We start from the raw sequence: 10,248 nt of genomic DNA, 5'->3' as shown, positions 1-10,248 counted from the left end.
CCCGGACCCTGGACTCGGTGAGGGGTATTAGGTACCCGTAGAACCTGTCCCTGGACTCGGTGAGGGGTATTAGGTACCCGTAGGACCTGGACTCGGTGAGGTGTATTAGGTACCCGTAGAACCTGTCCCTGGACTCGGTGAGGGGTATTAGGTACCCGTAGAACCTGTCCCTGGACTCGGTGAGGGGTATTAGGTACCCGTAGGACCTGGACTCGGTGAGGTGTATTAGGTACCCGTAGAACCTGTCCCTGGACTCGGTGAGGGGTATAAGGTACCCGTAGGACCTGTCCCTGGACTCGGTGAGGGGTATAAGGTACCTGTAGGACCTGGACTCCATGAGGGGTATTAGGTACCCGTAGGACCTGGACTCGGTGAGGGGTATTAGGTACCTGTAGTAATGACCCCAGAGCTGAATTCCCGGCCAGTGATGGTGATGGTCAGTAGGGCGTGGGAGCGGGAGCTGCGCTCATTCATGTTGGTGCAGAATGTGGCTCGGTTGCGCCGCCCCAGTGCCAGAAGCTGGAGAAACAATCACATATCAGTCTCCTGGGAGCCGCCATTTTGTGCTCCGGGGCTCTCGGAGGTTATAGCGGCACGGCGGCAGAGTAATGGTGGAGCATCGGCTCCATGACTGAAGAGGAATTTTATACCTTTTTAATGTGGCGGAAACTCTTCACCTCCATGCTGGTCAGGCCCGGCACGTGAAGCCGGCCGCTGCCATCCGGGTGGAGCTTGATGTCCAGCTTGTCCTGGGGGTCCCTGGAGAGAAGGTCTCTGTGGAGGAAGAGATTGCCAAACCATTGTTAGGAGTAATGTCGGAATTCTGTGTGTACCAGGCGAGGAGGACCGGGACACAATGCTATCCGGGGGTGGAACGGACCTCCCCCAACCTATCTGTAGGGTCCGGAGAACATTATCTGGGGTGGAATGGACATGAAGGGTCACCGACCTCCCCCAACCTATCTGTAGGGTCCGGAGAATATTATCTGGGGTGGAATGGACATGAAGGGTCAGCGACCTCCCCCAACCTATCTGTACGGTCCGGAGAACGTTATCTGGGGGGGAATGGACATGGAGGGTCCCCGACCTCCCCCAACTTATCTGTAGAGTCCGGAGAACAATATCTGGGGTGGAACGGACATGAAGGGTCAGCGACCTCCCCCAACCTATCTGTAGGGTCCGGAGCACGTTATCTGGGGGGGAATGGACATGGAGGGTCCCCGACCTCCCCCAACTTATCTGTAGAGTCCGGAGAACAATATCTGGGGTGGAACGGACATGAAGGGTCAGCGACCTCCCCCAACCTATCTGTAGGGTCCGGAGCACGTTATCTGGGGGGGAATGGACATGGAGGGTCCCCGACCTCCCCCAACTTATCTGTAGAGTCCGGAGAACAATATCTGGGGTGGAACGGACATGAAGGGTCAGCGACCTCCCCCAACCTATCTGTAGGGTCCGGAGCACGTTATCTGGGGGGGAATGGACATGGAGGGTCCCCGACCTCCCCCAACTTATCTGTAGAGTCCGGAGAACAATATCTGGGGTGGAACGGACATGAAGGGTCAGCGACCTCCCCCAACCTATCTGTAGGGTCCGGAGCACGTTATCTGGGGGGGAATGGACATGGAGGGTCCCCGACCTCCCCCAACTTATCTGTAGAGTCCGGAGAACAATATCTGGGGTGGAACGGACATGAAGGGTCAGCGACCTCCCCCAACCTATCTGTAGGGTCCGGAGCACGTTATCTGGGGGGGAATGGACATGGAGGGTCCCCGACCTCCCCCAACTTATCTGTAGAGTCCGGAGAACAATATCTGGGGTGGAACGGACATGAAGGGTCAGCGACCTCCCCCAACCTATCTGTAGGGTCCGGAGCACGTTATCTGGGGGGGAATGGACATGGAGGGTCCCCGACCTCCCCCAACTTATCTGTAGAGTCCGGAGAACAATATCTGGGGTGGAACGGACATGAAGGGTCAGCGACCTCCCCCAACCTATCTGTAGGGTCCGGAGCACGTTATCTGGGGGGGAATGGACATGGAGGGTCCCCGACCTCCCCCAACTTATCTGTAGAGTCCGGAGAACAATATCTGGGGTGGAACGGACATGAAGGGTCAGCGACCTCCCCCAACCTATCTGTAGGGTCCGGAGCACGTTATCTGGGGGGGAATGGACATGGAGGGTCCCCGACCTCCCCCAACTTATCTGTAGAGTCCGGAGAACAATATCTGGGGTGGAACGGACATGAAGGGTCAGCGACCTCCCCCAACCTATCTGTAGGGTCCGGAGCACGTTATCTGGGGGGGAATGGACATGGAGGGTCCCCGACCTCCCCCAACTTATCTGTAGAGTCCGGAGAACAATATCTGGGGTGGAACGGACATGAAGGGTCAGCGACCTCCCCCAACCTATCTGTAGGGTCCGGAGCACGTTATCTGGGGGGGAATGGACATGGAGGGTCCCCGACCTCCCCCAACTTATCTGTAGAGTCCGGAGAACAATATCTGGGGTGGAACGGACATGAAGGGTCAGCGACCTCCCCCAACCTATCTGTAGGGTCCGGAGCACGTTATCTGGGGGGGAATGGACATGGAGGGTCCCCGACCTCCCCCAACTTATCTGTAGAGTCCGGAGAACAATATCTGGGGTGGAACGGACATGAAGGGTCAGCGACCTCCCCCAACCTATCTGTAGGGTCCGGAGCACGTTATCTGGGGGGGAATGGACATGGAGGGTCCCCGACCTCCCCCAACTTATCTGTAGAGTCCGGAGAACAATATCTGGGGTGGAACGGACATGAAGGGTCAGCGACCTCCCCCAACCTATCTGTAGGGTCCGGAGCACGTTATCTGGGGGGGAATGGACATGGAGGGTCCCCGACCTCCCCCAACTTATCTGTAGAGTCCGGAGAACAATATCTGGGGTGGAACGGACATGAAGGGTCAGCGACCTCCCCCAACCTATCTGTAGGGTCCGGAGCACGTTATCTGGGGGGGAATGGACATGGAGGGTCCCCGACCTCCCCCAACTTATCTGTAGAGTCCGGAGAACAATATCTGGGGTGGAACGGACATGAAGGGTCAGCGACCTCCCCCAACCTATCTGTAGGGTCCGGAGCACGTTATCTGGGGGGGAATGGACATGAAGGGTCACCGACCTCCCCCAACCTATCTGTGGAGTCCGGAGAACATTATCTGGGGTGGAATGAACATGAAGGGTCACCGACCTTCCCCAACTTATCGGTAGGGTCCGGAGAACATTATCTGGGGTGGAATGGACATGAAGGTACACTGACCTCCCCCAACTTATCTGTAGAGTCCGGAGAACAATATCTGGGGTGGAATGGACATGAAGGGTCACCGACCTCCCCCAACCTATCTGTAGGGTCCGGAGAACATTATCTGGGGTGGAATGGACATGAAGAGTCACCGACCTCACCCAACTTATCTGTAGGGTGCGGAGAACAATATCTGGGGTGGAATGGACATGAAGGGTCACCGACCTCCCCCAACTTATCTGTAGGGTCCGGAGAATGTTTTCCAGGGGTGGAATGGACATGAAGGGTCACCGACCTCCCCCAACTTATCTGTAGGGTCCGGAGAATGTTTTCCAGGGGTGGAATGGACATGAAGGGTCACCGACCTCCCCCAACTTATCTGTAGGGTCCGGAGAATGTTTTCCAGGGGTGGAATGGACATGAAGGGTCACCGACCTCCCCCAACTTATCTGTAGGGTCCGGAGAATGTTTTCCAGGGGTGGAATGGACATGAAGGGTCACCGACCTCCCCCAACTTATCTGTAGGGTCCGGAGAATGTTTTCCAGGGGTGGAATGGACATGAAGGGTCACCGACCTCCCCCAACTTATCTGTAGGGTCCGGAGAATGTTTTCCAGGGGTGGAATGGACATGAAGGGTCACCGACCTCCCCCAACTTATCTGTAGGGTCCGGAGAATGTTTTCCAGGGGTGGAATGGACATGAAGGGTCACCGACCTCCCCCAACTTATCTGTAGGGTCCGGAGAATGTTTTCCAGGGGTGGAATGGACATGAAGGGTCACCGACCTCCCCCAACTTATCTGTAGGGTCCGGAGAATGTTTTCCAGGGGTGGAATGGACATGAAGGGTCACCGACCTCCCCCAACTTATCTGTAGGGTCCGGAGAATGTTTTCCAGGGGTGGAATGGACATGAAGGGTCACCGACCTCCCCCAACTTATCTGTAGGGTCCGGAGAATGTTTTCCAGGGGTGGAATGGACATGAAGGGTCACCGACCTCCCCCAACTTATCTGTAGGGTCCGGAGAATGTTTTCCAGGGGTGGAATGGACATGAAGGGTCACCGACCTCCCCCAACTTATCTGTAGGGTCCGGAGAATGTTTTCCAGGGGTGGAATGGACATGAAGGGTCACCGACCTCCCCCAACTTATCTGTAGGGTCCGGAGAATGTTTTCCAGGGGTGGAATGGACATGAAGGGTCACCGACCTCCCCCAACTTATCTGTAGGGTCCGGAGAATGTTTTCCAGGGGTGGAATGGACATGAAGGGTCACCGACCTCCCCCAACTTATCTGTAGGGTCCGGAGAATGTTTTCCAGGGGTGGAATGGACATGAAGGGTCACCGACCTCCCCCAACTTATCTGTAGGGTCCGGAGAATGTTTTCCAGGGGTGGAATGGACATGAAGGGTCACCGACCTCCCCCAACTTATCTGTAGGGTCCGGAGAATGTTTTCCAGGGGTGGAATGGACATGAAGGGTCACCGACCTCCCCCAACTTATCTGTAGGGTCCGGAGAATGTTTTCCAGGGGTGGAATGGACATGAAGGGTCACCGACCTCCCCCAACTTATCTGTAGGGTCCGGAGAATGTTTTCCAGGGGTGGAATGGACATGAAGGGTCACCGACCTCCCCCAACTTATCTGTAGGGTCCGGAGAATGTTTTCCAGGGGTGGAATGGACATGAAGGGTCACCGACCTCCCCCAACTTATCTGTAGGGTCCGGAGAATGTTTTCCAGGGGTGGAATGGACATGAAGGGTCACCGACCTCCCCCAACTTATCTGTAGGGTCCGGAGAATGTTTTCCAGGGGTGGAATGGACATGAAGGGTCACCGACCTCCCCCAACTTATCTGTAGGGTCCGGAGAATGTTTTCCAGGGGTGGAATGGACATGAAGGGTCACCGACCTCCCCCAACCTATCTTTAGGGTCCGAAGAACATTATCTGGGGTGGAATGGACATGAAGGGTCACCGACCTCCCCAACTTATCTGTAGGGTCCGGAGAACAGACATGAAGGGTCACCGACCTCCCCAACTTATCTGTAGGGTGCGGAGAACATTATCTGGGGTGGAATGGACAAGAAGGGTCACCGACCTTCCCCAACTTATCTGCAGAGTCCAGAGAACAATATCCGAGGGTGGAATGGACATGAAGGGTCACCGACCTTCCCCAACTTATCTGTAGAGTCCGGAGAACAATATACGAGGGTGGAATGGACATGAAGGGTCACCGACCTTCCCCAACTTATCTGTAGGGTCCGGAGAACGTTATCTGGGGTGGAATGGACATGAAGGGTCACCGACCTCCCCCAACCTATCTGTAGGGTCCGGAGAACATTATCTGGGGTGGAATGGACATGAAGGGTCACCGACCTTCCCCAACTTATCTGTAGGGTCCGGAGAACGTTATCCAGGGGTGGAATGGACATGAAGGGTCACCGACCCTCCTCAACATATCTTATGCTTAAAGAGGTGGTCCCTGGTGGAACAGCTACCAACCATTAGACTACCCACCCTAGGCGACCCGACGTCACCTGCTCACACACAAGCTCACTTCATTCACCTTTGTGGCAATTTACAAACACGAATTTCTCTTCTGTTGTGAGTGACGTCCAAAATCTCGGGCGGAACTGGAAGAAATGTTCACAGTCCCTGAAGCCTCCCAAACCCAAGAAGATCCATAGAACTGAGCTCACTGCTAACCCCCAAGCCATGTGGCTCCCTCTTCCTTCTAGTGACTCACCTGATGACCTCATTGTAGATCTCCACCATACTGAGTGTGACTTCATAACTCCACAGGCCCTTCCGTGCCTCCATCTCTTGGTACAGAGCCCGCAGGGACTGAAGGTTCATCCCGGGATGGTCAGCTGTCCCCTGATAAATACAAAATACATCAAACGAAACCTCTGACTGTGTCTGGACCCCTCACCCCACCATGTGACCTCCTCACTGAGCCCCTGCTCAGCCCCCGGCATCTATAACAGGCTGAATACTCCGATCAAAGCTCCATCTGAGAGGAGATCCATCTTTGGGGGATGGAGGAGCTAAAAACATGAAAAACCCCAATCACGGGGCAAACACTTCAACCCTGAGGACAGTATTGGATGATGAGATGGAAGGAGAGGACACCTACCTCCATGGATGAGATGGACGGAGAGGACACTTACCTCCATGGGATGAGATGGACGGAGAGGACACTTACCTCCATGGGATGAGATGGAAGGAGAGGACACTTACCTCCATGGGATGAGATGGACAGAGGGGACACTTACCTCCATGGGATGAGATGAAAGGAGAGGACACTTACCTCCATGGACAGAGGGGAGACTTACCTCCATGGGATGAGATGGACAGAGGGGACACTTACCACCCTGGGATGAAATGAAAGGAGAGGACACTTACCTCCATTGACAGAGGGGACACTTAGCTCCATGGACATAGGGGAGACTTACCTCCATGGACAGAGGGGTTTACCTCCATTGACAGAGGGGACACTTAGCTCCATGGACATAGGGGAGACTTACCTCCATGGACAGAGGGGAGACTTACCTCCATGGACAGAGGGGAGACTTACCTCCATGGTGTAGGTTTTTCCAGAACCAGTCTGTCCATAAGCAAAGATACAGACGTTGTAGCCATTGATGCAGGATGTGACTACAGGCTCGATCTCCAGGAACACCTGATGACCAATAGAACATTCTGCCATTAGTGACAACATTCACCAGGAAACACTCCATGCAGACGTAAGATACAATGACAGGAGAACACTAGGAGAGGAACTCAGACGAATGATATAGACTAAACTGTACACAATTATTGTCGGCATCCTCATCCTCTCCTTCATGCTCTGATGTTATCATTGTAATGAACTATCAAGTGGTGTCAGCTGACCTCCTCCTGGGTGGCCTCCGGTAAGAAGACTTTATCAAGCTCAAAGCTTCTCTCCTTCCCTTTATAGGTGACAGACAGTCTGGTGTCATCATTCACATCAGTAATGATGGTGGAGACTCCGGAACCCTCCTGGTCACTGAGGTCTTTTTGTGGCCGCACTCTGCACAGCACCCGGATATTTCCTGACCAATAAAGCAAAGAAATCAATCACCTATGTCCACTAAATGGGCAGATGTATGTGAACCCCCCAAGTGATGTCCAGTGAAGGGTCTTGTGAACACTACAACATACAATTGGGCTCTTCCAGCCTTGTGGTCACAGTTTGGTGAAGACCCTTTTCTGTCCCACCCATGACTGTCCCCTGTGTACAAAGCCAGCTCCATACAGACATAGTGTGACCTGTGTGGTGGAGGAACCCGAGTGTCCTGCACAGAGCCCCGACCTCATCCCTACTGACCTCAACCCTACTGACCCCAAACCTACTGACCCCAACCCTACTGACCTCCACCCTACTGACCTCCACCCTACTGACCTCCACCCTACTGAACACCTTTGGGATGCCTCCCTGAAGAGTGGAGGATGTTCTAGCTGCAAAGTGGAGCAACTCATGTATTGGGTGAGGAGAGATGGAAATGGTGAGAAGTCCAATCAGAGAAGTTGGGGATTGATTGAATCCATAGACATGGTGTGACCAGTGTGGTGGAGGAACTCGAGTGTCCTGCACAGAGCCCTGACCTCATCCCTACTGACCTCAACCCTACTGACCCCAACCCTACTGACCTCAACCCTACTGACCCCAACCCTACTGACCCCAACCCTACTGACCTCAACCCTACTGACCCCAACCCTACTGACCCCAACCCTACTGACCCCAACCCTACTGACCTCAACCCTACTCACCTCCACCCTACTGACCTCAACCCTACTGACCTCATCCCTACCGACCTCATCCCTACTGAGCACCTTGGGGATAAAGTGGAAAGCCGATTGTGAGCCGGGTCTTCTCATCCAACATCAGCACCTGACCTCACACATGGGACAAATTCCCACCTACACCCTCCAAAATCTTGTCTGGAAGATCACAATTGTCTCCAATGTCTTTGTATGCTGTGGCTACAAACGTTTGGCCATATCATGTGTTTCTTGTCTACAGCTGAAGGTTTTAGTGAATCTTATTTCTGGTCAGAGAGACAATTGTAAGAGCTTCGGGTGCCATTTCATGTTGTATCACCACAATAAGATGTTCCTCAGCGCTGACGAGATCTTGTCCCTTAGTACATAATGATCCCAGACGTTCCTGCTGAGGGAAATCCTTAGAATGGGGCTTGGTTGGGTCAGAGATAGAATCGGAATCTCACCTTTCAGCTCCACAAGCTGGTTGTGATATCTCTTGCGCAGCTGCACCTCCCGCTGATACTTCTGCAGGAGGTCTTTGTTGGCCTCTGACACATTGGTCACGGCATTGCATATCTAAAAGGACACGAGACATGTCAATGACAGCAGATTCTGGGTTCCACCTTCCCCTTTATGACTCCCCTCCCCCTCCACTTTGTCATGGACTGGGTCCCCTGCCTTATTCCCCATCCACGCTCTCTGCTCTTGCCTGCTCTCTCACCTGTCTCCGGGCCTCTTGGATGGAGGCTTCATAAAACTGGGAGAAGTTCCTCACTTGGCTCCTGAGACTGTTGTAGTTGGTCTTCATGTTCTTCAGAACCGGCTGCAGTGACACTAGGCGGCTCTGCACCCCTACAGGTCATAGAAATGAATCATTGGTCCTCGGGGAACTCAAGAGCTGCTACATAATGCTGAACATACAGATCTAAAGTGTAGATGTGACCCTCTGACCACTGGACCTCCAACCCGCTGAGCCAGCAGCAGCCTCTACCCGTCCTCATTTCACCTCCCTCATCCATATTGTAGTCAGGCCGGTCATGTGACATACAGGATATGGGGGGTGCGGGTTATAGACTATTGGGGTCTGACTATCTTGTTCTCATCCTGTAATGACCACCCATAGTGGAGTCAGTGGGGTCACTTCTACCAACCTATGAGCTGATCCCGCAGAGTGTCCATGTGCTGCTCAGAGCATTGTGAAGCCTCTTTGATGGCCTCTTCCTTCTGGGCCTCCAGCTGGTGAATCTCCTGCATCAGATGCTCCTTTAGCTTCTCAATCTCCATCTCATAGCTGGAAATCTGGAATCACAAGAGGAGGGTTACATCAGAAGGTCCCCCCCCCCCTCTTCTCTGCCATGTGCTAAGATGACCACGTATGACCATGATGGGTCTCCACTGCACCAAACCATCTCACAGACATCAATAAAGACTTCCTGACCTTCGTCTCATATCAGGACCCAACACCGCTCCACCGTATGGTGGCGACATCACTATTCCACGTGCAATGTTGGTGTCTCAGGGAATATTTGCTTCTGTCTTCTCACCAAAGTTCTATCAGACAATGGACTCCTTCACCGAGAACATCACTTCTCACCTCCAGCTTACTAATGGCTCGTGCCAGAACTGCTCCTCCCCCCATACAAGTCTATGGAAACGCAGCTTGAAGCCGGTCAGACCTGTCACCCAAGTCCCAGAAATGTCTCTGACCCCGTTTACCCCCCGGAGCCCATCCACACGGGTCCTTCTGAAGCATCATGAATGAGATGCTAGATCCCCGTCTGGGCAACTTCCTCACCATCATCTCCACCCCCGACCTGTCCCATCTACTCCAATGCAGCGTCTCTCCATCCATGGCCCCTGTATATAGTCTGGAATATGTCCTCTGCCAATCGTCTGCACTCTTTCGGCCTCCTCAACACTGAAGACTTCTCTTGTGCTGCACCTGAATCCTGGACGTCTCTCCCCCACCCTCCGGGGCTATCAGCAGATGCAAAACATTCCCATTCCCCTGGAAAACGGTTCCTGGGGTCCCTGGCCCTTTGTGAAGCCCAACCCCTTCCACTGAAGCCCTGCCCCTTCCAGCGAAGCCCTGCCCCTTCCACTGAAGCCCTGCCCCTTCCACTGAAGCCCTGCTCCTTCCACTGAAGCCCTGCCCCTTCCACTGAAGCCCTGCCCCTTCCACTGAAGC

General features: G+C 53.9%; 1 protein-coding gene across 1 annotated transcript in view; it reads right to left on the bottom strand.

Annotated features, from left to right (window-relative positions):
- The window catches only part of LOC108803664 (kinesin-like protein KIFC3), a 22,344-nt gene that overhangs the window by 3,591 nt on the left and 8,505 nt on the right, over positions 1-10,248 (bottom strand). The window contains exons 6-13 of the mRNA XM_018575487.1: positions 9,212-9,359; positions 8,770-8,912; positions 8,525-8,636; positions 7,167-7,348; positions 6,850-6,954; positions 6,019-6,149; positions 651-774; positions 390-519 (exon numbers count right to left, since the gene is read on the bottom strand). Of these exons, the coding sequence (XP_018430989.1) occupies positions 390-519; positions 651-774; positions 6,019-6,149; positions 6,850-6,954; positions 7,167-7,348; positions 8,525-8,636; positions 8,770-8,912; positions 9,212-9,359 (1,075 nt within the window). The remainder of the gene's footprint in view (positions 1-389; positions 520-650; positions 775-6,018; positions 6,150-6,849; positions 6,955-7,166; positions 7,349-8,524; positions 8,637-8,769; positions 8,913-9,211; positions 9,360-10,248) is intronic.

The sequence above is a fragment of the Nanorana parkeri genome, unplaced genomic scaffold (assembly GCF_000935625.1).
Source record: "Nanorana parkeri isolate BGI_ZX_2015 unplaced genomic scaffold, ASM93562v1 scaffold4001, whole genome shotgun sequence".
Taxonomy (NCBI): Eukaryota; Metazoa; Chordata; class Amphibia; order Anura; family Dicroglossidae; genus Nanorana; species Nanorana parkeri.
The sequence above is the reverse complement of the archived record's forward strand: the minus strand, read 5'-3'. Positions and strand labels throughout refer to the sequence as shown.